Raw genomic sequence first — 27,951 nt, forward strand, 5'->3', positions numbered from 1 at the left:
TTTGATAAGAAATGTCGGTATTATCTTGCCAATAGATCTGCAGTAAGGAATTACCACAAGGCACACAGTAATCAATCATTGGTAATTATCTAGTTAGCTGCTTTCCATCAGTAACTTAAGTCTTATATTGATGCATTATCTTCTTGTCAGAAAAAATGTTTTTCCTGATTATTTTATTTTTTCTGGAAAAGCTGTAGATAAGTTTAAAAAAATAATAAAAATATATCATAACAGTTTTTGGCAGGGAAGTGCAACATAATATTTGGCGGGAATGGGGTTATTAATGTAACTATAAAAACTAGTTAAGTAATGGGATTACTTTTGAAGGATGAAGCGGGCGGATGGGAGCCCACGCGCCGCAGGAAGCAGGTAGACCGGCAGAGCGCAGCGTCCCCAGCCGACCCGACTGTGTGTCTGCCGGAGCCCCACCCACCAGTCACTCACCGCGGCCGTGGAACTGGTCCCCGCTCCTGCCCAGCCCTGCAGCTATAAAAGGACCGCCGGGTGCAGGAGGTTCGATCCCACTGTCCTCTATTTGTGTGTGTGGTGGTGCGTCTAGACTCCAGCCAGGTGAGCCCTCCGGGATCTCCACGCGCTGCGCACAGTGAATACCAAACAGGATGAGACTGCACGCACGGCTCTGCGCTCCCCGCTCCCTCTCCCTGTCATGCCAAATACTGTTAACTCTATAATTCTCCTGTGTCAGATGTATAGCGCCACGCTACTCTGGGCACTCATTGTCACAGCGCCCCCATCCAGATGTTCGGGCATGTGGGCACACAGCAGAGTCACATCACATCTTTGTCCCGTTTTATGGGAGCTGCAACCAAATCAGTGGGCAAAAGAGTGTGACGAGATTCTAAGTAAGAATGATCATAAATGTCTCGTTTTTTTAAGGTTGGGTCTTGTGCAGGTGTAAAGATGAATGAAAGATCAAGAGGTCAGGGATTGATTTTCACCTTGCAGGCACACATTTTAAAACCTGTTACTGAAAAGTGTTTGTCTAAAAGCAGCTGAAAAGGCCAGCTCATATAAAACCTGATTATAGCTGAGACGTATAATGAAGTCTGAATTGCTGCAGGTAAAATCAATGAGCCAACAAGCAGAGAGCTTTTTCAGCTCAAGAGACACCTACATCTGTCGAAACTGATCACTATAGCCCATACTTTGATTTATTTTTTTCATTAAGATGCAGATATAATGAGTGGCAGGTCTACATTTGTACTTTTTATTTTTCGGAGGCAAAGTGACGAGCAAAATTTACTGTTTGGCAGGGAGAGTTGTACTTTGGGAATTAAATATCTACACCAATTAACTGTATGTTTTCAAGACTCACAAACTGTTTTTTTTTTTTTTTTTTTTGTCAAATAATTGCATCAACAATTAGGATTTCTTCAAACCATCTCTAAAATTGCCAGGTGGGTTGGTGGGCAAACCATCTTGAAAATCAAAAAGGCTGTGTGCAAATTCTAAACCAGTGAGTTAGGATGGAGATGAAAGTTTCGTGCTTTAACTTGACTTTAAACATTGTTCAAAATGTACAAAAATAAATAAGATTTTTTTTTTCTAGCGGCACAACTGATTCAATTCAAGTCAGCTGAATCTACTAATTTAGCTCTTCTCCTGTTTCTTAATGAAAAAAACAAAACACTTGTTTGGTGATGCAAAGTGAACTATTCTCCAATTATATTAACAACTGCATTTATTTAAACACTTCTCAAATCAGTGCCAGCTTTTAAATGTACAATTATGACTCTTTTTAAATCTCAAATTAAGTTTCCTCCAGTTCATCTCACTGTTTTTGGCCAACAGATTTTGTTAGTCCCTCCACAAAGGGATCTTTTACAATATAATTTAGAAAAATAAATAGGAGTTTTGCAGAAACAATGAGTCGATTTGTCGTTTAGTCATTTTGTTGAATGACAACGCCAAGTATAGTTCATTATGATAAGCATTCATAGAAATAATGCATGAAACTGCATTTCTCTCTCTCTTTTTATTTATATATATAATTTTATTTGACAACCAACCAACTATATCAACTAAAAACAAAATCAGAAGATTATTTAACTACTGATTGAATTGAGTTGAATTGAACTGAACAGTAGTCACAGTTTGATACAAACAATAGGTTGGAACACTTACATGGCTTCCTCTCATTAAGACCATCTTTTAGTTAATATGTTATGGATCTATTAGTGTGTGAGCTGAAATTATTGTAGTCTTCTTTCTTTATTTATTTTCTTATCTCCACACACCACAATTGTAGATTTTTTTGCAGTTACTTCACAGACTGTGTGGCTTTTTCTATCTTCAGGCCTTCAGCTCATTGCTGAATGATGGAACATCTCCCACTTGTCCTGGCAACACAGTTGTGGCAGGCCGTTGTAACATATAATCAAACAGTCGCTTTTCTTATGAATTTCAAAAGTAGATGTTATCACATTTCAGACATCTAAAACACAACTATTATTTTTTTACGTTAAAATAGCCTCTCGTCATGTTAAAAAAAAATCACAAATGTCTTTATGAATATTTGCAGTTACATTGTTGCTAGCCAGTAGACTAATTTTACATGTCAGAAATGACTTTTTAACTTGTATAAATACTGATTGTCCTTGTTAAGATTATGTTTTTGTAATTGTACAAAATTTTGTACAATTTTAAAAAAAAAATCATGTCAGATATATTCATATTTCCATTTTGGATGTTTAAAATGAAACTTAAGACTAATAACATCTCAAATGGGAGGTTTTCCTAGAAAAAACACATGTATTTTAAATATTCACAATATTTATTCGTTTAGATAGGAAGAAGAAAGTTGTGGATAAAGCCTGTTACTCATGAAATGTCCAATCGTTTGTCCATGAAAGACTAATGTTTGAGATAAACGGAAATGGTGATTGTGAAAAGGAATTAAATGGCGTTCTGTTCATTTTGTCTGGGAATAATTTACTTTCAGATGTTTGTCTTGAAGAGCCTCAATGTTATATGATAAACAGGAGCGCTATACAAGGGGAAAGGAGTCCATTTATTTTGTCCTTTCTACCCTCACCGGCTTCCGTAGCGTCGCTCAAAAAACATGGCTGCTTCCATGATTTAGCGTGAGCTGCAGCTCAAACATAGCCACTGACAAGAAGTTTACATCTGCTGAGTACAACTTCAGGACGTCTCACAAACCCGACAGGTAATAAATATCCAGTTTGTGAAGGTGTAACAACAGCTTACGTTTTTAGTCTGTTTTCTAACAAGGAACGCATTTTTGTCTCGCACGTCACGATTCCTTATTTTATTAAATTGTACAGAAACACTTTATTTTTAAATGCTAGTGTAAATCTATTCACAGACGAACACGTGAGTCAGTGATTACGTCTAATGAAAGAATCATTTTTGATTAATGATATTGAACAAAGAAATGTACTTAAACTAATTGTAGTAACTAAGCTGTTTAAGCTGCTTTTGTCCATTAAATTGGATTAAACATATTTTTTTTTCATTTAAAGTGACAACAGATTTCAAACACAATCAAGCGAAAGTTGGTAATGTGAGAAGATGTAGTGTGAATGCCACTTTCTTTCCTGAAATTTGCTGAAGAAGCTAAAACTGAGTTGTTAACGCTAAAAGGAGCAAAACACCAGCTAAAAGATAAAAGTAACAAAAGCTACCTAAAAGCCAAAACTAGCTAAATGTTAGCTGATAACCAGAAGTAACAAAAGTCTTTCTAAAAATTGCAAAATTCTAATTAAAAATAAATACAAAATAAAGTTAGATAAAAGCTAAAAGTCGCTAAAATTATAGCTAGAGGACCAAAACATTAGCTGAAGTTTGTCTAATGTCTTTTGCATTAGCATGCAAAAGACAAAGCTAAAAGTTGAAAGTGGTCAAGCACTAATTAAAAACCACAAAAAAACAAAACTTAATTCAAGTTTTTCTTCCTCTTCGAACACATGTCTGAATATGTTTGTCCGGTGAATGTTAATTTGATGAACTTTATTTGATGACATCACTTTTAGTTGAAACTGCCACACAACTAAATCAGAAGAATCAGAATCCCTTTATTGTCATTATACGCAAGTACAATGAAATTAAGAGCCACTTCTTTTTTTTAGTGCAAAAACATGCTTAAGAAAAACACACACTAAAAAAATAAAAAATGTAACGCAATATAGATATAATAGCACTATGAAAGTAAAAAATACAAGTATTTCACAATTATATTGCACATTATGGATATTAGTGTATTATTGTAAATATTAGCTGTATTAAAAAAGCTCCCTTTCCTCTGCACCACCCTGTCCAGTCAGTGTTTTTATTTTAATTTCTGAAACTTGACAACCCTACTACTATTACTGTACTGGTTGTGCAGCTTGTGTGCAATATTTGCTGAATTTTTCCACTAGCTGAGACAAACACTTGCTACATTTAAAGGAAAAACAAGTCGATGGCACTGCACTAATTCTATTTAGTTTTAGTGGAAATTCAAAAGTTTCTGTTGTTGACAGACAAGTCAATTCACATATAATCACTTGTCAGCAGCTAAGACTTTGTGTCCCCTCTTAACTATTAAATCTAATTGAATCTAATGAATGAATCTTTTGTAAACGTGAGTACTTCCTCGTTTCATTTCATTCATAGTAGGCCTGTCGCAATAAACAATAAATCAATTAATCGCATGATAAACGAAAATTATCATTTTCATTTTTCGGCTTTATTGCTTCTTTGTGTCTCTCTCTTTCTACTGGACACTGGATGACAAAAGGCTAAACTCCGGTGCTTTTCACTGATCCTTCCCTTCCTCTTTAAAATCCATTTTAACTCCTATTTTTCTTAAAGAGACACGATGCTCGCTCCCTCACTATCCATCCTTCGGTTCAAACAGTCTTTTACCGCCACCTAGTGGTTAAAAAAGGTACTACACACAAAAATTAACTAACGTTTCTTCTTAAATTTAACAATAATTACAAACTGTTGTCAATTTTCAAGCAATATTATCATTTATTGCAATAATTTCTGAGACAATTAATCGCCCAGCAATATTAGTTATCATGACAGGCCTAATTCATAGAGTAATTCCCAACCTCTTAAACTTAAAACACTTGGGCATTTTCACATTTTATCAGCTGCATTTACATAAAAATATGATTCATAATATACACAATGTGAGAGTAGCTGAAAGCTGTTACACTTTACACTTTAGTTTGAGCTGCCTTATGATTTTAAACATGTGTTGCATTTTTATATGTTGGCCAGGAAATAATCTCTGTAGAGAATATTCACTGGGAAAAAATAGTTTGTTCTTTGCCTATGTTCAAATCGCTCACAATCTCTTGACATATCTACATTGTTTTTTACTTTGTATTTCTGCAGACTACTTCTATGCTTGTATCCCGTCGCTTGCTTCCCTCCTCCTCTCGTTCAGTCCAAAGGGCTTTTTGGTGGCGTGTTGCTGCTGCTCACAGGAGGCTGAGCTCTATGGATCCTGAAGCTTCCACCATCACTCCTTCATGCACACCTGCTGAATCTCCAGCATCGAGGACGGGTTCGGTGACAACAAGTGGTGCAGAAAAAACACCTGCTGTGGACCTGTTACCCGGAGAGACTGTAGTCAGGGAGGGAAAGGCTGCCATTTTGTTTCCTAGTGCCAATGAGGTGTTTTACAACCCAGTCCAGGAGTTTAACAGAGATTTAACGTAAGTGAATTAGTGCATTAGTTATTTTTTTAGTGTTGAAAATCTTGTCAAGCCTGTGCATCTTTTAGGTTAAGTAATCCTGTTCAACTGATGCTTCAGTGATGATTCTTGAGTGGTAATTTACTTCATAGACTGTTGCATGTTATATCAGACCATCTATGGTTCAGTAGCAAAATGCCTGGCATATTGAGAAAAGCACCAAGAGAGTAGTTTACAAACTTTTTAGTTTCCAACAACAAAATGAGTGACAAAAGCCTGTGACTACATTTATTGTCACTTTAAATATGCAAATTCTGCTACTACCCTTACTACTGTTAAAAAACAAAATGTTTTTCCGACATTGCAGGTGATGAGCACCTGTGGAATTTTTACCCAACAGGACTGCTTTAGAGGGCACACCTTTTTTATTAAGCAGGAAACAGTTGGGCCAAACATGATCAGGTTTTTTTTTTGCAATAAGCACAAACAGGCTTGGTCTTACCCGCACCTTGTTCCAGAACATGCTCCAGCTAGATGTCAGTTCCCGGACGAGCCCCCAAATATGTTATGGTCCTGATATGTCCAGGAGTAAGTTGCAGGATGCTCAACATATGATGCCCAGATAATTGCAGTTTAGACCAAAACTTTATCAATCACCTGAACATATATGTCAACTAGGAATGCGCGATATAAATGGTACACGGTAGAAACGATAGAAATTTAGCCTACGATATAGAACAGTCTTCTACCAGCTAACTTCAATAATGCTGTCTGAAGTAAAATCAGAGTTGTCAGTTTAATCGTTACGCACAGTTTTCAACAAAAAAAAAAGTAAGTGGTGTTCAAGTGTAAAATCAGAGCTGTCAGATTTAAGCTATTTTTTTGAGTTGAAAACTGTGCGCAAGTGGCGTTGAAGTCTTTTCTTCGAGGGCTAAGTAGCTAAGCTGCAAGCTAACTACGTCCGGCTTGCCGTAGTGTTGCCGGATTCGGACGCATGCGCAAAACGTTGTGTTCCGTCAAAATTTATATATTTTTTTCCGTCGAAAGTTAAAGTAAGTGTTGGTCAGCTTTAGAGAAACCTGCTCTCTGATCTGTGAAAGGAACGCTGTGTTGTGTGATTTTACTGCGAGACCCTCTGGTCAAAGCCACAGACTCATTTTGTGTCAGCTCCCCTTAAAGCAGGAGGCGCCCACTAGAGGGTTGGAGGGTGAATTGTTTCAATGTAAAATGCTTCTCTGTTGCTGTTCATTTCTTAAGTAAGACTGGAAACTGTTAAGAGTTAACAACATATTCTTCTGTTTAAAACATATGGCTAAAACTACATTTGATAACTTTTGCACTGTTTTGCACTACAAGCAAGAAGCCCAATACTTGATTTGTTTATTATTTAAAAACTCTCTGGACCTAGTTGTGGAATTTTCTTAATTCAAAATATATAATGGCAAAAGGACACCCTATGCTTTTTTTTAGCAAGTTTTATATCAAAAACATATTGCGATATATATCGTTATCGCCACCCTTCACAATACATATCGTGATATGAACTTTATGCCATATCGCACATTCCTAATGTCAACTGATTAAAACAAACCAAAAGAGAGAGAAGCCTGGAACCAGCCAGCAGTTGGTCGTCGGATTTCGGGCCACTCCCCTCGCCCTATGGTCCGAGGACTAACCCTAAAATCAAAAACCGTTAACACAAACTAAACCGGTAACTCCCAGTCCCAACAACAAATAGCTCAACAAATCAGTGACAAGGTGCAATAACTGGCATCTCTGACAGGAGCAGGAGCGAGGCTGGAGAGAAAAGCCAACCACCATCAGGCCAACATCTATCCTTTGGCCTCCCTCGCTCGTCCAGCAGGCGGAGCTCGACCTTTTTAAACCACTTCCAGCCAATCAGCTGTTTAGGGAGAGAGCAAATGAATTAACTAGACACACATTAACATAAATGATAAGGACATGTCACAGTTGATACCTGGGAATTAGAACCACCCACTTAAAGTTTCATGACCCACAGTGGGGTCTCGATCCCAGCTTTGGCAGCCATGACACTACGGTAATTAATCACTTGAGATTTTAGCTTTGAAATGTAAGTGGAAAGAGTATTTTTAAGAAAATATGAACACTGCTTTTAGAACTGCCACATTTTCTTCATAAAGTCACTCGGTAACTTATCTTCAGGTCGCCTGAAGGGCATCGGACCTTTTTAACAACATGATCCTTTAAAAGCAACAAGGAGAAGAACTATTGAACCACTTGTACGGAGAGAATTGTGGAACTCATGCTGGGAGAAACAAACTGTCTCGTGTTATTTATCTCCATTTATATCCACAGTAAAAGAGCAGAAAAAACTACTCTTTCCTCGTTTCTAGATGTGCTGTGATCACCGAGTTTGCCAGAGATCTGCTGGCTCAGCGTGGAGTGAAGGTGGTGGTGCCTGGAGAAAAAGAAAAGGTTGTGGTGTCTCTGTCAGAGGAGACGAATGAAGGCGACACAAAGACCGAAGAGAAAATTGGTGCAGAGGAACCCAAAGCTACTGCAACAGTAGGGGAAAAGTGTGAGGTGTGTACGACTGGTTCTTATAGTGAAGCACGCACGATTACTGGATTACAAACATCTTATTGATTTCTTTACTGTATGCGAAGAAACTAAAAACTATAGTTCAAATCGGTCAATCTTTACCACTGTGGCTTGTAGTAAACTGAACCAGTGGCTCGATGACGGCTGCACGTGGGATCCTGTAGTTTAAGTGAATCAGTAGGAGTGTCGCAGTGAGTGGTTTGATTTCCACCGTGGCTTCCTGTTCCAAAAATACACAGGCTGGTTCAAGTGTGAAGCTCTTTCGATGACGGCTTCCATCGTTGTTCAGGATAATGATTTACCAAGTGTTTTCACACTTTAGTGGCCTCAAGTGGTAATGAGAGACAGTGGGACAATTTCATGAAACTGACTGTGACAGGGCTACTCAACTACCATATTTTTTGCTTTATAAATCACACTTTTTTGTATAATTTTCATGCCTTGTTACTTATTGGCCGAAGCAACATATTTATGGATTTTTTTCCCATATTTATAAACCAATTTTTGGCTGAGATGTGACTGTTTTCATTCATTCTGACTGAAAAAAAAACTGAGCAGTACCACTTTCAGCCACTTGATGGCAGCAGAGTAGTAGTAGCTGTATGGCATGCCGTTGTATCATGTAATAGGTAAACGTAGCTATAATGACAAATTCAAAAAAGTTCAAGACAAAAATAACTGGACTTTATTTATTATACTTTATTGTTTTTTTTCTTGAACGTTTTGGAATTTACCATGTCCTGGATGACTGAGAATCTTCACCAGCTTTTAATGACACAATCGGCTTATCCCCCAACTTGGTTCTGCTTGCTGCTTCGACCGACTGTCAAACCAGCTGCACCGCCCCGAAGAAATGCAGCTAATTTGACCATTAAAGTGCATTCATCAAGCAAACGTTATGAGGAAACAAATAATTGTTTAGGTGCTTTTCTTGTGAAATTTCTAAGAAACGAGTCGCGTTCCTCCTTCCTGATTTCCTCTTTTGTCATGAAGTAAGTTTGTTTTATGTTTTAAAATCTAGTTTTATTTAAAAATGAACACATTGGTGGACCGAACTGAGCACATCCACGAGTCTGATTTGGCCCCTGGGCTGCCAGTTGAATCGACCTGGACTACGATGTCCATTAAATTCGAGGACCTGTTGGTTTTTTGCTTTCTTGAGTAGTTTATGTCCTTGTTATAGAATTTAGTGTAAAGATCTTTTTTTTTTTGGTATGCAAGTTGAGTTGATCATTTTATATTGGAGGAAAAAAAATCTAACTTGTGATAAAGGCAGCGTTAAACACTTCAAAATTGTCAACTTTTTAAATGTATTTTTGGTTAATTTGATGGACTTTTCTGCAGCTTTGAAGTTGGTTTAATTAATACTTTTATACATATTTTGAATCAAAAGACACAAAATGGTAAAAATAAAATGCGTTCCCTCACATTAAGCTGACGTCAGTGTGCTGTTAACTGCAGCTCTGGGAGCAGTTTTAGCAACTTTTCACTTCATTGTGAAATTCGAGTTCTATTTGTTTTTTAAAAGTCTCTAATTTCAGATCAAATCTTTTGTATAGTACTTATTCAGCTACAAACTGTGCTTTCAGTGTTTAGCTGGCAATAACAGTGAAGCACACAGCTCTGTGAAAATGAACAGAATTATAGTTCATTGATGAATAAATCTTTCCTTGTGGTTTTAGCAAGGGCTCCGTATCCTGGAGGGTCTGGCAGCTTCTGGTTTGCGCTCGGTGCGTTTTGCTCTTGAAGTCCCCGGCGTGCAGAGCATCACCGCCAATGATTTCTCCTCCAAAGCAGCAGCGCTGATTGCAAGAAACGCTCAGTACAACCGAGTCAGCCACCTGATTGAGGCCAGCTGCATGGACGCCAGGTAGGACTGATCAGCGCGTCTTTCTGTCTTCAACTTTGTTTTGAACTATAAATAATTTCGCACAGTTTCTGACATTTATGCACCTTGTTAATATTTTTCATTCACACATTCAAGCAAGCGCTTGTTTTGAATGTGTCTTTTCTTATTTTCTCGAGTCGATCTTTTTTCTCCATCTTTTTCGTTCCATAATTTTTGTTCTATTTCAACAAATCATAAATCAAAACGTTCAGCTCGTTCAGGAGAAGAGTGCTATGACTTTTGGTATTGGTGCAACTTTAGCTTTTTGAAATATTTAACCTTTTCTGCCACTTTTTTTTTCCTCATAGAAAATGAACTGAGCTCATTTTACATCCTTCATATCTTTAGATGCGTTTACAACCTTTTACTGCTCCTGTCACATTTTGTTCTGCTTCAGCTTCTTTGTGCAGATTTTAACTTTTGTCAGCTATTTCAGCTGGTTTTTTTTTCAGCTGTCTTGTGCTCCTTTCTGACTCTTTCTGCTAACTACAACATTTTTGTGCTTCTTTTAACTTCTTTCTGCTAATTTCAGCTTGTTTAGCTCCTTTTGGCTTATTTCTACTAGTTTTAACTTTTTCTGCTATTTCAGGTACTATTTAGCTGTTTTTCTGCTAATTTGGGCTTTTTCAACTAATTCCACATTTTTTGCACTCCTTTCTACTTTTTTCAGCCCTATTCAGTAAAAATGTGCTCTCTCCACTTCCTTCTGGTAATTTAAGCATTTTTCTGCCTTTTTAGTGACCTTTCAGCAGTTTTTTGTAAATTTCTGCTTCTTTCAGATAATTTCCACTTTTTGCGCTCATTTCGGCTTCTTTCAGTCTGATTGAACGTGTTCTTTCTACTTTCTTCTGCTAATTTAAGCTTGTTCTACATTTTCAGCTACCTTTTTAGCATTTTTAGCTGATTTCAGCTTATTTCAAATAAATTCAAATTTTTTGTGTTTTCTTCTGCTACTTTCAATGTAATTAACTTTCTGCTAATTTCAGATTATGCTAATTCAAGTTTTTTCTGTTATTTCAGCTACTATTTAGCTGTTTTTATGCCAATTTTAGCTTTTTCAACCAATTCCACATTTTTCAGCTCATTTCAGCTGTTTCTGCTTCTTTCTGGTTGTTTAAGCTTTTGTGCGTTTACAGCTACTTTTCAGCAGTTTTATTTTACTAATTTCAGCTTTTGTAGCTAATTTCCTAATTGTTGTGCTCATTTCTGCTTATTTAAACCTAATTCAGTAAGTATGTGTTCTTTCTGCTTTATTTTTATAATTTAGGCCTGTTCTTCAATTTCAGCTACATTTCAGCATGGTTTAGCTAATTTCAGCTGTTTTTCTCTTAATTCTTCAGCAATAAGCATCCACACTGCATTTTTGCAGGAAATGCCATTTCTCTATTTTCATCTTCTCATTCGTCTCACTTCAGCTGTTTGCTGACGTCATTTATGTTTCAGCAGCTGCTTGAACACATTTGTTCATTATTCTTATTCTTTCATCTCTTTCGGTGCCCAGCATGCTGATGTATGACATGCGAGGGAAGAAAGAGCGATATGATGTCATTGACCTGGACCCCTACGGTAGCCCTGCAACTTTTCTGGATGCTGCTGTGCAGGCTGTCAGTGAGGGAGGTGGGTACTTCAATCTGACGATCATCACACTTTGGTTTCATGCCAGGAATTTGAAACACTACAAATTGAGCTAGAAAGCTAGTCACAACAGCAAGTATAGTACTTGTACATAAAGAATAAGGTAACCTGCTTGTGTAGGGTTAAGTAACATGATACACAGCAGGATAAAAAGCCATATTTTTAATACTGTAGTTGTTTTTAAGAATTTAATACCAATCTCCACCAAATTATGCAGAAAAATTCTGGATTATTCCTTTACTTAAAATAAAGTTTCTACAATCTTGGCAAACTTTAAATTATATTGATCAATTTTACAAACTTGGTTTGCAACACTAGTCTTTTTCTAATCTAAATGTGTACTGCTGAACCTTTTGGTAGGAAAAGTACCGTGTTTTCCGGCGTATAAGTCACACCTTTTTGCATACATTTGCAAGTCCTGCGACTTATTCACTGAAATGACTAATATATGTTTTTTTTCCCCCGTATTTAAAACCCAATTTTTGACTGACATTTAAAATGTTCATTCATAGATATGAACCAGTGAACATAACCAGTTGCAGCCGCTAGAGGGCCCTCTAGGCTTTTATATGTTGTTCCTGAAATTTTCAAAGAAATGCACAGTGAGTTCTCCCTCTACGCGCTCCCGCAGCCACCAATCTATTTATGAAATTAAACTGTTTTGACCATTAAAGTGCATTTATTAAGGAAAAGTTAAACTGAGACACACCTTTGTTATAATTTCGAGCAAACAAATAATTGTTTTTAAATGTTAATCTTGTTAAATTCTTGTTAAAATCCTCCCGTGCACACTCCCGCGGCCGCCATTTGGCAGCCAATCAATTTTTGGCACAACACCGGCCCACGTTTCCTTGGGGTCAGCGGTGACGCATAATAAATGCAACTTATATACGGTGAAGCGACTTGTGTTTTTTTCCCACTGTATGAGACATTTTTGGACTGATGTGACTTATTCGTAGGCCTGTCGCGATAAACAATAAATCAATTAATCGCATGATAAATGAATATTATCGACCTTATTTTCATTTATCGGATTTATCATTTCTTCGTGTCTCTCTCTTTCTACTCAAGACACTGGATGATAAAAGACTCAACTCCGGTGCGCTTCACTGACCCCTCCCTTTCTATTTTTTCTTTAAAATCTGTTTTAACCATCCAAAATCACATTTTTGGATCGTTAAAAGCAGCTAAGCTGAGAAGCTAAGCTACGAGCTAAGCTAACAGGCCGACCTCGGAATAAACCCTCCGTCTTGTCGAAGCTCCAAAATTCACGGTTGAAACCTGTGCCTTTGTGTAAAAAGTTTTTCTTTGCAAAAAGAAGCTGAGAACTTGTTTACTGATTTTTCTTATTTTTTATTAAAAGCTTTGTGTGAAAAATGCTATGCTAAATAGCTCAAACCACACCGAGCGTCCGCCATTTTGAGAACCAAAGAAAGGAAGGAGAAACAGCCCATGTCACGTCAAGGGGCTTCCCTCCCATTTTTCTTAGAGAGACTCACTGCTCACTCCCTCACTATCCATCCTTTGGTTCAAACTGTCTTGTACTGCCATCCGGTGGTCGAAAAAATGTTTTACACTCAAAACAAATTAACCAGCATTTCTTCTTAAATTTGACAATAATTACTAATTATTGTAAAATTTCAAACAATTTTATTGTTTATCGCAATAATTTCTGAGACAATTAATCGCCCAGCTGGATTTATAATCGTTACAGGCCTAGTTATTTGCCGGAGAGACTTGTACGGCGGAAAATACGGTATTTATGTAAATATGGTTAGAGTGCCTGTAATGTTACTTATTGCAATTCAGAATTAAAACTAGGTGGAAAAAGGCAATTGTTTTGCCATTTCCTTTTTAAAGCCGCTACAATAATTTTTTTCTGTAATCTGTAGTATAAAACATTTGCTGCCATTGCCAGTGAATACATCGCGGCTCGATCAACCCAGACTGAACCTTTTGCAATTTCCTCTTTTAAATAGAAGACATTGTGGCCCAAGTTTTCAGAAAGCTGCTTAAGATGGAATTTAATGGATTTATCTTTGTTTTAAATATATAAATAATACAATTTTTATGGAATGGGAACATTTCCAGGCTTTAAACTATAGAAAAGCATCTGTCTTGAGGATAGTTGCTATTTCAATATGGAAACAAAAGTTTTCTGCTTTGAAAAGACTGTAGTCTGCTTCTAAATGTCACTTTGAGAAACCCTAAACAAGCAAACTAAGGAGCATTTTGTCGCATGTCAATGTGTTTAAAAACCATAAATTCCTGTTATCTGAAGTCCACTCAGTACCAAGAAGCTGTTTGTGATTGATATCTTCTGTATTTAGTAACTTTACTGTCTCTTAAAATGGGTTAGTGCAGTTTTCTGACTGTCTATAAAAGTTAATGATAAACTTCCACCAAAACATTTTTTAATTGCCATAAAATTAGGCTTATTAATAAAGTGGGATATTGTGAACCAACTAATAAACTTTTTATTCAAAGTAACACCTTAAAAGTTAATGACATTGTAAATATAAAAATACTGGAAATAATGTATAAAGCAGTGAATAAAAGTCTTCCTTCTGGGATTCAGAAATTATTTAAGTTAAGGGAGAGTAATTATAATTTACGAGGTTTATTAATATTTGAACAAGCTAAAGAGAAAAGTAAAGTAAAATCTAGATGCATTTCAGTTGTCGGTGTGAAATTGTGGAATGAATTGAATGATGAACTCAAATTATGTGCTTTTTTGTTGAGCTTTAAAAGGTCCATAAAAGGTAAAATTATAAAAGCTTATACTGTTATGTAGATGTATATATGTAGTGTTTAACAATGTATGTATGTAATGTAAGTATGCTTATACATATACACAGACATATTTTTATATAGATATGTGTATATGTAATGTATGTATATATATGGACAGTAGATATATTTTATTATTGAAGACTGCTGAGTCTATGAACAGGGTAGGCAAGTATAAGCCTCGGCTTCAGCCTATTCCTTTTTTGGTAAATTATTGATTTGTCAAAAAGTAGTCTATATTGTTTTCCTTTTTCTGTAATGCTAATTTACCAAAATAAAGTTGAGTTGAGTTGAGTTGAGTTGAGAAATCAGTGTTGAATTAGGCCAAACATGATCATATTAAGTCATGGGGAGTGGTGGCGCAGAGGTTAGGGAAGGTGAACCTGTTATTGGAAGGTCGTCGGTTTGAGCCCCTGGACTGACAATGTGGGTGGGAAAAGTGAAGCACCCACACCTGCCTCCACCCTCATTTACCCCACTCTGGGCCCTTGAGCAAGTCCCTTAACCCCCACCATCTGCTCCCCCGGGTGCTCTATGTGTCAGCTCCCTGCTCCACACAGAGGGCTGTGGTAGCTCGGTGGTCTGTGGTTGCATCAGGAAGGACATCCGGCATAAAAACAATAACCAAGTCTTCGTGCGACTTAGTTCGAAGCCGAAAGGAAAAAAAAAATGTACTAAGTCATGTTTGACCTTTGCTGTTGCATGTAGTTTTTCTTTTAGTCTTCAGCCATCACCCACTGTGTGTTTGTGTCTCCCTCAGGTCTGTTGTGTGTAACGTGTACAGACATGGCCGTGATGGCGGGAAACAGTGGAGAAACATGCTACAGCAAATACGGCTCGGTCTCCCTCAAAGCCAAGTATTGTCATGAGATGGTGAGGGCACAGAGTACACATACACTCTCAGAAATGTGAAAATGAACATGTGGTACATGCACAGACATGCCAGCATTTTCACATTCACACTGGCTTAATCTTTTCATTCAGGACTCAATAGATGGCCGTGTGAGTCACTAGCTGTAAAACTAAAAGCTGAGTTCTGTGGGAAAATCCTCCGAACACAAGTTAACAATAACAAGGAGAGAAATTGCATTTCCTGCAAAAATGTAGTGTGAATGCCCATTGCTGAAGAACTTACTGAAAAACAGCTGAAATTAGCTAAAAGCATGCTGAAGGTTGCTGAAATGGAAGAACAAGCCTAAATTAGAAGAAGAAAGCAGAAAGAACATATTTGCCCAATTAGGATTAAAGAAAAATACATGAGACCCAAAAAGTGGAGATTATCTGGAAGAAGAAAAAAAACAGCTGAAAAGTAGCTAAAAAAACCAGAAAGCTTAAATTACCAGAATGAAGTGGAGAGAGCATATTTTTGCTGAATTAGGCTGAAAAAAGTTGAAAGGAGTGCATTCATTCAACCTTTATTTAGACAGGTAAATCCCATTGAGCCTCGAGGACTCATTTACAAGAGCGACCTGATTTCAACAGAGTGCAAAATGTGGAATTAGCTGATAAAGCTAACATTAGCATAAAACGGCTAAATAGTAGCTTAAATAACTTAAACTAGCATAAATAAGCTGAAAGGAGCATAACAAGCTGAAATTAGCATAACGAAGTTAATTAGGCTGAAAGTAGCAGAAATTACCACAAAAAAACTTGAATTTATCAGAAAACAGTTGAAATTAGCTAAAAATGCTAAAACGGTAGCTGAAAATGTAGAACAAGCTTAAATTTGCAGAAAAAAGCAGAAAGATCACACTTGTCCATAAACAAACAGAAATGTGCATCAAAAAGTTGAAAAATCTGACAAAATCTGAAATTAGTAAACAAAACCCAGCTGAAATGTAGCTAAAATAAGGAGAAAGAAGCTTAAGTTACCAAAAGGAAGTAGAAAGAGCACATTTTTGCTGAATTTGGCTGAAAAAGTTTAAATGAGTGCAACAAATGTGGAATTAGCTGAAAAAGGTAAAATTAGCATAAAACAGCTAAATAGTAGCTGAAATAGCAGAAAAAGCTGTAACTCATAAATGAGCTGAAATGAGCATAACAAGCTAAAATTAGCAAGAAGAAGTTAGAAGAAGCACAAAAAATTTGTCGTTGGCAGAAAGAATCTGAAAGCTCAAAACAGCTGAAAATTAGCTGAAAGAAGCTGAAAAAAAGTTTAAATTTGTACAAGGGAGCTGAAAGAAGCTGAAGCAGAACAAAACGTGAAAGGAGCTGTAAAAGGCTGTAAACGGATCTAAAGATTTGAAGGATGTAAAATGAGCTCAATTCATTTTCTATGAGGGGAAAAATGGCAGAAAAGGCTAAATGTTTCAAAAGCTAAAGTTGCACCAATACCAAAAGTCATAGCACCCGTCTCCTGAACGAGCTGAATGTTTTGATTTATGATGTGTTGAAATAGCACAAAAAATGTGGAACGAGAAAGATTCTGAAAACGTACAAAAGAAAAATGGATCCCAATAGTGTGAATGCTTCATAAACATTCAGATCACAAGTTTCTTCTCCGGGCAGGTTTAAAGTGATGATCCCTTAGATTTCAGTACGGGTACTTGTTTGAGACACTCATAGTTGTGCATTTTCAGCAGATGGTTATTCAGACTAAAGCTCTTGATGAAAGCTGACATGCTTTTACAAGATTTTCTGAGGGTTCAGTGAAATGTTTGACAGGCTTTGGTAGAATCATCATTCCAAATATTTAGCTGTTTTACCCTTCAGCTGATTTTTGTCAAAGATTTGATTCCATTCCTTCTCTCTTATGTCTTTCAGAATGTGTTGCGCATGTTATAATTAGACTCAACAACTTTGACACAAACACCCGACATCAGAGTGTTGATACATGGAGAAACTGGCTGCAAAGACTGCGTTTAACGAACACTTAATGGCAATATTAGTTACGTTGAACCCAGTTTTCCATTATCAAAACATTTTCCATGTGCTTTAGCATCTCAGCCACCATTGTTTAAGCTGGATGTGAACACCAAGGGCAGTGAACGTCCCTCTGATTCACTCAATTTGAGTTTAACGGTCTATCGGATGCCCATAATATAATCACTGGATGCACATCTACAACTAACTTTTAGGGTCAGCCCAATTCAAGATGGCTGTCACAACTAATCCACCTTAGCAAACGAACCATAGACTGCACGAGAACTCGGTTCAGAAATTTGTCTTGAAATCTGCAAATCTAAACGGTGTAATAAATGGGATACATTTAGCTATAAAAGGACAAAATGGTGCTTTAGATTATGCAGTGATGTAAATATTTGCCTTCTTAACTGAGAAAAACTGGAATCATTTTTCATAAGACATCCCATCACAGCAAGAGTTATAAATTTGTTTAAATTTCAGACTTTTATTCGTCACATAAAATAGTTTTACTGCCATTAACAGATTACACTGCTTTAATTATGAATACTTTTGTTGTTTCAGTCTTTGTTATATTTTTTTCTCTTCAGGCTCTTCGTATCATCCTCCACAGTTTGGACCAGCGTGCGAATGTGTACCAGCGATACATCCAGCCACTGCTGTCCGTCAGCGCCGACTTTTACATTCGGGTCTTTGTTCGTGTCTTCACAGGACAGGCTACTGTCAAAAACTCAGTGAGGTACACACACACACACACACACACATTGATATACCGTATGATGATGAAAGATAAATGATCCTTAACCTGGGTCGCTGTAGAACCAAAATCTGTAGGTAAAGTCAGCAGCAGCAGAACTTAGTCAGGAAAAAATTAGGACCAAGGTCAAATATATTTCTGTCCCCCACATCTTGCACATCTGAAAACAACTAAACTTGACCAAGGTGCTTCACGGTAAAATAAAAATCAACAACTGAACATCCACACGTACAATAAATAGGAAGGAAGACGGTAAAGTTAAACTAGAGAATCTGCATTTCCTACAAAAATGCAGTGTAAATGCTTATTGCTGAAGAACTTGCTGAAAAACAGCTGAAATTAGTTAAAAACATGCTGAAATGTAGCTGAAATGTAAGAACATGTCTTAATTAGCAGAAGAAAGCAGAAAGAACACATTTTTGCTGAATTTGATTTAAATGAGCAGAACTGAGCACATAATTAGAAAATTAGCCAAAATAGCTGAAATTAGCAAAAAGTAGCTGGAAAGGCAGAAAGAAGCTTAAACTACCAGAAGGAAGTGGAAAGAGCTGAAATGAGCTAAAAATATGGAATTATATCAAAAGGTTAAAATTAGCATAAACAGCTAAATAGTAGCTGAAATAGCAGAAAAAAATGCTGAAATGAGCATAGCAGGCTGAAATTACCATAAATAAGTTAATTATGTTGAAAGTAGCAAAAATTAAATTACCATGAAAAAGTTGAATTTATCTGAAAACAGCTGAAGAGAGCAGAAAGAACATGTTTGCTCAGTTAGGCTGAAATAAGCACAAAAAAGTGGAATTTATCTGAAAAGGCAGAAATTAGCAATAAACAGCTGAAAAGTAGCTAAAAAGGCATAAACAAAATCTTAAATCACCAGAAGAAAGTGGAGCATATTTATTTTCCAAATTAGGCTTAAAAAAAGTTGAAATGAGTGCAAAAAATGTAGAATTAGCTGAAAAACCTAAAATTAGCAAAAAAAGGAAAAAAACAGCTAAATAGTAGCTGAAATAGCAGAAAAATCTAAACTTGCATAAATAAGCTGAACGGAGCATAACAAGCTGAAATTAGCAGAAAGAAGTTAGAAGAAGCAGAAAAACGTTGTAGTTAGCAGAAAGAATCTAAAAGGAGCATAAGACAGCTGAAAAAAAGAGCTGAAAGTAGCTGGAAACAAAGTTTATATTTGCACAAGGAAGCTGAAAAAAGCTGAAGCAGAACAAAATGTGAACGGAGCAGCAAAAGGTTGTAAACAGATCTAAAGATTTTGAAGGATGTAAAATGAGCTCAGTTCATTTTCTATGAAAAAAGTGACAGAAAAGGCTAAATATTTTAAAAAGCTAAAGTTGCACCAAAACCAAAAGTCACAGCAGGATTGTCCTGAACGAGCTGAACGTTTTGATTTATGCTGAAATAAGTTAAAATCTGTGGGATGAGAAAGATGCTGAAAATCGTACTGAAAAAAAAAAAGAATGCTTCATAAACATTCAGACAATAAAAGCACATCAGCAGAGTGTGTTAACTGAGCTGAAACAGGCTTCATGTGCATGTAATAATCATTCATATAAAATCTAGTTACTATGCTCTCTCTATGTGCTTACAGTGTCGCACAAAAGATTGTTTTTAATAAACAAGCACTCCGGTTGAATCTTTCCTCTTCCTGCGCTGCAGCAAACAGGCTCTGGTGTACAGCTGCGTCGGCTGCGGCTCTTTCCACCTGCAGAGACTGGGCAGAAGAATCGACAACGGGAAACAGTAAGAACGCTCACAGAGCAGCAGCGCCCGAGCGGTTTTCTTGCGACGAGCTCATCGAGCCGGGCGGAATGTCAAACTACAGAGAAACTAAACTTTAATGTTTTTGAACTCGTTAAATGTGAAGCTTTTTTTAATTTTTAAAATAGGGCCGTTGGCGCTGCACGTCTTGGCTCCGCTTTAGTTGTTGTGCAGTCAAGTAGAATTTTGTGATTTCAGGATGAAGTATTCTGTTGCCACAGGACCACCTGTTGGACTGGAGTGTGAACACTGCGGACAGAGACATCAGGTGTGACACTGAATGCAGCACATTCCTTAGAACGGATTTCTTTTTAATCAAATCAATCCTCGTGATGCCCAACATTATGATCTGCAGTTTGTCATCGTGTTCATTTATTTAAAAGGTTTAGTTTGTTTACCATCGTCTCTGCACGTTTGTGATTGTCTGTCTATAGATGATAACAGTGTTTTTATGTATTTATTGCAGCTGGGCGGTCCCATCTGGGCTGAGTCCATTCACGACCTGGGATTCGTCCAGAAGGTTTTAGCCGCCACGTCGGGGAATCCTTCCAGATTTGGGACGTCCAAACGTATCGAGGGGATGCTCAGCATGGTTACCGAGGTATTCATTTCTCCATGTCCTCTCATGACGTCGTTTGATATCGTTAGAATACTCGTGTGAGGATGGTTTGATTTTATTGAGGGGGTTATTTTACATTTTCAAGCAGTTTTCTGACTAAAACTCGAGTTGTTTTCTGCCATACTGACGCTTGACGTCTTGCTTGTTTCAGGAGCTGGAAGATGTTCCTCTTTACTACACAGTGGACAACCTGAGCAGCACAATGCACTGCAGCACGCCTTCCCTGCTCCAGTTCAGGTATACAATCGTCACATGCACATTCAAGAAATGAGAAACATTCCTGACTTAAGCTCCAGTTACTCACATCGTTACTCTGCCTGCAGTTTGAGTAAAAAAACAAAACGATACACCGAGTATGCTGCTTTGAAGCATTGAACTCGGTAAACCTGGCATTCATTTGGTTTTTACACTGATGTGTGTCACCTATTTCAAGCTTATTTCCTTCTCTAACGGTGGGGAAATACTTTGCTGTCAAAGTTCAGAGACTCCAAAACAATTACAATCTATGAAGGCGTCACCAAGATGTCACAACATGGATCATAAGCAAAAAAAAAAAAGGCAAACTATTGGAAAATCTCAGCGTTATTGACAAGGAAAGAAAAAAAACACACAGTTGGTGAGCTGGGACTCAAAAAAAGCTGCCCATACATGGATACACACATGAAATTAGTGTGTTTGATTTGCAGATGATACATTTTTTTTATTCGTGTGAAGATATTGAACAAATGTTAAAGATGATACAGGCAGAATTAGTAAAAATACAAACGGTTCCAACTTGATAAGTTATCATTCAATTAGGAACAAAACAAACTACATGATATTTAGTAATAGAAATAAAATTACTGAAGTCCCATTTAAATTGACAGTATTGAAATTCATAGTTAATGAAATAAAAATTTTGGGTGTTGTTATTGATGAGAAGCTGACATGGAAAAACCAACAACAAAAAAATTGTATTACTATATAAAGTAAAATAGTTTTTGAATGACAAAGCTTTGTATGTATTGTAATAATTGTTCCATTTTTAATCTATTGTATTGAAGTCCTATTTTTATTTTTACAAAAAAGAGCTATAAGAATTATTAGCAGGAAGTGCTATGAACACCCAACAAATATCTTGTTTCATCAGTTGAAATTATAAAAAATTTATGATTTGGTTTTAAATAGTATTTTACATCGTGTATAAAGCTCATAAAAAATATTGCCCCCAAATATTCAATTAAAATTTGTTAAAAAAGAGTTGTTATAACCTTAAGAGAATGGAAATGTTTGTAAAACCTTCATTTAGAACTAGAAGGAGCGCTGCGTAATCCAGGGAATATTAATATCACCATAAAAATTTCTAAAACAATTTATATGTTTAAAAAGATGATTAAGTTAAAATTGTTAGGAAAGTCTGATACCATGTGAATAACGGCTGATGTCTTTTTGTAGTTATTATTTTTTTTTAACAAGGGGCAGATATAAGAATTATCTTCTTCTTTCACTGTTTTTTTCTTTCTTCGTTTTAATGAATTTGTTTTGTTTCTTTTAAAAGCATTAATAAATGAAAAAGCAAAAGAACAGCGAGTCGTGTCTGTCTCGTTTGTCTCCGACTGAATTAACGTACTCGGCCTCTTTGTGTGTGCAGATCTGCTCTGCTTCATGCAGGTCACAGAGTTTCTCTCTCTCACGCTTGTAAAAACGCCATAAAAACAGACGCTCCTCCTGCAACCATCTGGGACGTCATGCGGTGCTGGGTAAATCTGAAAGACGCCCAAGTTATCTTTTGAGAAACCTGATTCGTTTCTGCTGTCGCTGGTTGAGACAAATGCAGAAATCAGTGCTTCATTAACTTGTGTTGTTTTTTTGCTTATTTGCTGTAGGAGAAGTCAAACCCTGTGAAGCGGGAGAAGTTGTCCCCGACTAGTCCTGCGTTCAAGATCCTTTCTGCTGAGCCCAGGTGAGACAAGTCCACATCACCACGCTTCATTTTACACACAATCCGTTTAATAACAGCTGAAAAGATGTTTATTACTATATTAAACAAACAAAACGTGGAAACTAGTTTTTTGTGAAGTTGTTTTCATGTCTATCATTACTCATTAAAACTTTTTTTTATTCTAACCTTATTGTTGGACAACTTGTTTGTGTGTGTAGCCTGGAGGCGTGTTTCACAGTGAGAGAGGATGCCAACCCCCAGTCTCGTAAACGTCATTTGACCAGGTTCCAGGAGAATCCTCAGGCCTTCTGGGGACCCAAAGCTCGAGCCAAAACAGGGTAAATAAATAAATAAATAACGGTTACAAACTGATGATGCTCATAGTGCCGGTGCTAATCCATCACAGCCAGATACACACGCTTCATCTGATATTAAACATGTTGTTTGTTCAAAGGATTGATGCTTCTGAACCTTTTTTATTGTCAGTGAGATTACGTCACTGCAGCTGATTGGATGACAAGTGAAATTAAATTCAATTAAATTTAAAAGATAATGTTTGGCTATACCATAATTTCTGGACTATTGAGCACCCCAAGCCACGCCCACCAACTTTAAAAAGAAAAAATAATAATTTGTACATATATATCGTACGCACTTGTGTATAAGCTGCAGGTGTCCAAGTTGTAACATATGATGGAGCTTTAGGGCCACGCTAAAAAAAGAGACATGTACGGGGCAGCTATGTGAGCGCCCAGCCGTGACGAGGCTAAATGTTTTGGCGGCATGCAGCTCTTTAGCCCGTCAAAAAATAATAATTAAAAAAAAAAAAAAATCCATATATTAGCCGCAGCATTGTATAAGCCTCAGTGTTCAAAGTGTGAAAAATGTAGCAGCTTATAGTCCGGAAATTACGGTAATTATTACACGTTGCACATTTTTAAGCTTAAACATGTTTGTTGCATCTGTAATTTTGACTTTTTTGTCTTCTTCCTGCGATCATTTATTTTTCTCTCCCTTGTTGGTCTGCAGTTCACTGGTTTGTTTTTTCTTCCAGTGGTGGTATCGCTTCAAACCTGCAGGACAAGAGGAAGAAGTACCAGAACAAAAGGAAGAACCAGATCACCGACTCTGCTGAGCTCAAGAACTTTCCCTGCAAGAAGTTCAAACAGGTCAGATTTATCAACTTGATTCTTGTTACCACAAAGTGGGTGCAAGACCTTTTTAAAAAAAAAATATATATATATTTTTTAAATCTAAAAAAGTTAAATCTGGTCCTCTGGACATTCAAAAAAACAAAACAAAGCAAATCAACAAAAAATGTAGAAACGTTTCGTCTCTCATCCGAGAGACTTCCTCAGTCTGAGGAGCTGTATTTAGCTCAGTCTTGTAAATAGCACCTTCTCAGAGTGGATCAACCAGTTTTGCTGCTGACAACCAAAACCAGCTGATCACATGCTCAAGCAGGACCATCAGCCTAACAATGGATCATTAGCACACTGATGGCTGTTAACTGTTCACAGAGGGCTGAGTGATACGAGCAATCACAGCATTGTAAGAGGGGGACAGTTGAACACGGAGGCCTCCACCCCTGTTTAACGATGGACGGTTTCTTTTCACAAAGATGGCCTCCTTTACTCCTCTCTCAAACCACCGTTCCTCTCTGTCCAGGATGTGAACATCTTCATCCCTGAAAGAGTGACTGCTGGCCTGGAGATGAGTGTAGACCGCAGAGTCCTGGCCTGATGATGTTGATCTTCTGTGCTGGTCCATCCTTTTGGCCAGTGGCTGTTTAGTTTCCCCGATGTAAGACTGATCACCCTCCTGACACTGAACAGCATACACAACATTACTCTGTTTGTGCCGGGGGACTGGATCTTTGGGATGAACCAGTCTTTGCCGTAATGTATTTTGGGGTTTAAAAGCCACTGGGACGTTATGTTTAGAAAATAAACGTCTCAGTTTCTCTGATACTCCCTCAACATATGGAATGACCACTGGTCTGGGTCTGGGTTCCTCCTTTTCACCTGTTGGCTGACTGGAGTCCTGTTTGGGTTTCTTCTCTGCTTTTAGGAAGGCCCAGTTAGGATATCCACATTGCTCTAGAGCCTGTCTTGTGTGGGATTTCTCCTTCTGCCTGGCTCCTGAGTTAGTGGGGACGCTGTCTGCTCTGTGATACAGAGTCCTGATGACTCCTAACTTGTGCTCCAAAGGGTGATGGGAGTCAAACTGCAAATACTGGTCTGTGTGTGTGGGTTTGCAGTTCACCTCAGTTTGCAAATGTCCTCTATCAGAGACTGAGACCTCACAGTCCAAGAAAGCCAACCTGTCATTTTTTACATCTTCTCGTGTGAACTTGATGTATTTATCCACAGAGTTGATGTGGTCAGTAAAATGTTGGACTTCCTGAGATTTGATTTTAACCCAGGTGTCGTCAACATACCTGAACCAATGACTTGGTGGTGTCCCTGAAAAGGACGTCAAGCCTCTCTTTTCTACCTCCTCCATGTACAGGTTGGCAACAATAGGAGAAACTGGAGACCCCATAGCACACCCATGTTTCTGCCTATAATATTGCTCCCCATATGTGAAGTAAGTTGACTGCAGGCACAGTTTCAAGAGTTAACACAGTTGTTCTGTGGAAAGTGTGGTCCTGCTGCTCAGAGTGGTGTCTGATTTGAATCTTAAACTGACCACCTCTACTGCATCATCAACAGGAATGCACGTAAAGAGTGATGTGACATCAAAAGAGACCATTGTTTCATCAGTCTCCATGATGACATCCCTCACCTTATCCACAAAGTCCATGGTGTTCTGTATGTGGTGTTCTGAGCTGCCAACTAAAGGGATGAGTACAGACGCCAGATATTTGGAAACATTGTAAGTGACAGAGTTAATCATACTAACAATTGGTCTTAAAGGTGCACATTGTTTGTGGATTTTAGGTAAACCATACAGACTAGGTGTGGCCTCCCCTGGGTACAGTCTGTGGTACAGAAAACGGTCAATAGCCTTGTCCTGCTCCAAAATTTTCAGGCAATCTATTAACTTTTTCTTGTAACCACTTCCTGGATCTCTTTTCAGAGGTTCATAAGTGTTTAAGTCACTAAGGAGTGTCATAACCTTCTCATGATAGTCTTTCTGGTTCAAAATCACTGTGCACCTTCCTTTGTCTGCGGGGAGAATGATGATGTTTTTGTCCTTGCTAAGAGTGGTGAGTGCATCCCTCTCCTCTCTACTGATGTTGGAAGGTGGTGGTTTGGCATTGCTGAGGCAGGCTGAAACTTCACATATGGGGAGCAATATTATAGGCAGAAACATGGGTGTGCTATGGGGTCTCCAGTTTCTCCTATTGTTGCCAACCTGTACATGGAGGAGGTAGAAAAGAGAGGCTTGACGTCCTTTTCAGGGACACCACCAAGTCATTGGTTCAGGTATGTTGACGACACCTGGGTTAAAATCAAATCTCAGGAAGTCCAACATTTTACTGACCACATCAACTCTGTGGATAAATACATCAAGTTCACACGAGAAGATGTAAAAAATGACAAGTTGGCTTTCTTGGACTGTGAGGTCTCAGTCTCTGATAGAGGACATTTGCAAACCGAGGTGTACCGCAAACCCACCCACACAGACCAGTATTTGCAGTTTGACTCCCATCACCCTTTGGAGCACAAGTTAGGAGTCATCAGGACTCTGTACCACAGAGCAGACAGCGTCCCCACTAGCTCAGGAGCCAGGCAGAAGGAGAAATCCCACACAAGACAGGCTCTAGAGCAATGTGGATATCCTAACTGGGCCTTCCTGAAAGCAGAGAAGAAACCCAAACAGGACTCCAGTCAGCCAACAGGTGAAAAGGAGGAACCCAGACCCAGACCAGTGGTCATTCCATATGTTGAGGGAGTATCAGAGAAACTGAGACGTTTATTTCCTAAACATAACGTCCCAGTGGCTTTTAAACCCCAAAATACATTACGGTTCATCCCAAAGATCCAGTCCCCCGGCACAAACAGAGTAATGTTGTGTATGCTGTTCAGTGTCAGGAGGGCTGTGATCAGTCTTACATCGGGGAAACAAAACAGCCACTGGCCAAAAGAATGGCCCAGCACAGAAGATCAACATCATCAGGCCAGGACTCTGCGGTCTACACTCATCTCCAGGCCAGCGGTCACTCTTTTCAGGGATGAAGATGTTCACATCCTGGATAGAGAGGAACGATGGTTTGAGAGAGGAGTAAAGGAGGCCATCTTTGTGAAAAGAAATTGTCCATCATTAAACAGGGGTGGAGGCCTCCGGGTTCAACTGTCCCCCTCTTACAATGCTGTGATTGCTAGTATCACTCAGCCCTCTGTGAACAGTAAACAGCCATCAGTGTGCTAAAGATCCATTGTTATGCTGATGGTCCTTCTTGAGCATGTGATCAGCTGGTTTTGGTTGTCAGCAGCAAAACTGGTTGATCCACCCTGAGACGGTGCTATTTAAGAGACTGAGCTGAATACAGCTCCTCAGACTGAGGAAGTCTCTCGGATGAGAGACGAAACGTTTGTACATTTTTTGTTGATTTGCTTTTTGTTTTTTTGAATGTCCAGAGGACCAGATTTAACTTTTTTAGATTTTTCTACCTGGATTATTGAGCATGCATCAGGATATATTTTTTAAAGTTTGCAATGTGTATATGAAGTGAAAAAGAAAACTTAATTTTTTTTTGTCTAAGACGTACAAAAGCCAATGCGGAAGTGAGTTGCATTTTATGCCAAAATAAATGTATTTGGCTTTAATAACAATTAATTTTCTAATTTCCTGTAGCTGTGGTTAAAATATACAAACATAGAGAGGAAGTTTTGTCTCATGTCAGATTAAATTATAATCGTTGAATGTTTTAATCTCTAATTTACTCGGTGGGAATACATTTTCCTTTTGATAAGGCTGAACTTCTGTCGTGATGCTGCCTACAAGGATTGTCACAACATTCACAACAGTCTAACATTTTAAACTCAAGCAGTATTTGGAAAAACATGCTACCATTTTTTTTTTTACTGCAGGAAGAAAAATGACAAATTAAGATTCTTACCTTTAGCTGCTCCCCTGTACAAAATGTAGGAGCACCACCTAAACTGATTTAACAAGGTGCTTACACTTTTTGCCTTGTTAACTGTAGAACTGATACCTACCGGTAGTTTATTTTAAGCAGCTGTTTTACACACAAAACCAAAGTTTGGATTTTATTTTTCAAGATATTGTTACCTCTAAACATAAATAACTTGACATCTTAAAACAAAGCTGCTATATTATTATTGTTTTTACTTTTTCAGGGAACTTGTACATATGGAGACGACTGCTGCTACTCCCATGACGTGGAACAGACGAGAGAGGATAAAATACATGCATGACTTCCTGTAGCTTTGTTTGAATTTTAAACAATTTTATTTCTGTAGTTGACTGGGATTGTGCAGCCAGGAT

The 27,951-nt window shown here is 37.8% G+C and overlaps 1 protein-coding gene across 1 annotated transcript; it reads left to right on the forward strand.

Annotated features, from left to right (window-relative positions):
• Positions 1 to 341: 341 nt before the first annotated feature.
• Positions 342 to 27,942, forward strand: trmt1 (tRNA methyltransferase 1). Its single transcript, XM_037690560.1, has 17 exons — positions 342 to 513; positions 560 to 570; positions 5,368 to 5,690; positions 8,045 to 8,234; positions 9,935 to 10,122; positions 11,642 to 11,757; positions 15,326 to 15,438; positions 18,018 to 18,166; positions 19,853 to 19,936; positions 20,153 to 20,222; positions 20,421 to 20,555; positions 20,725 to 20,810; positions 22,204 to 22,312; positions 22,439 to 22,515; positions 22,713 to 22,832; positions 23,549 to 23,663; positions 27,804 to 27,942. The coding sequence occupies exons 1-17, from the start codon at positions 342 to 344 to the stop codon at positions 27,879 to 27,881; spliced, it is 2,136 nt and encodes a 711-aa protein (XP_037546488.1). The 3' UTR covers positions 27,882 to 27,942.
• The last annotated feature ends 9 nt before the right edge of the window (positions 27,943 to 27,951 follow it).

The sequence above is a fragment of the Nematolebias whitei genome, chromosome 16 (genome assembly GCF_014905685.2).
Source record: "Nematolebias whitei isolate Nwh7 chromosome 16, NemWhi1, whole genome shotgun sequence".
NCBI classification, from domain to species: Eukaryota; Metazoa; Chordata; class Actinopteri; order Cyprinodontiformes; family Rivulidae; genus Nematolebias; species Nematolebias whitei.

Coding starts and splice junctions, on each gene's coding strand:
- trmt1 (XM_037690560.1), top strand. CDS start 342: ATGGGAGCCCACGCGCCGCAGGAAGCAGGTAGACCGGCAGAGCGCAGC. Junction 15,439..18,017: donor CCAAGTATTGTCATGAGATG/GTGAGGGCACAG, acceptor TTTTCTCTTCAG/GCTCTTCGTATCATCCTCCA. Junction 19,937..20,152: donor AGAATCGACAACGGGAAACA/GTAAGAACGCTC, acceptor TTGTGATTTCAG/GATGAAGTATTCTGTTGCCA.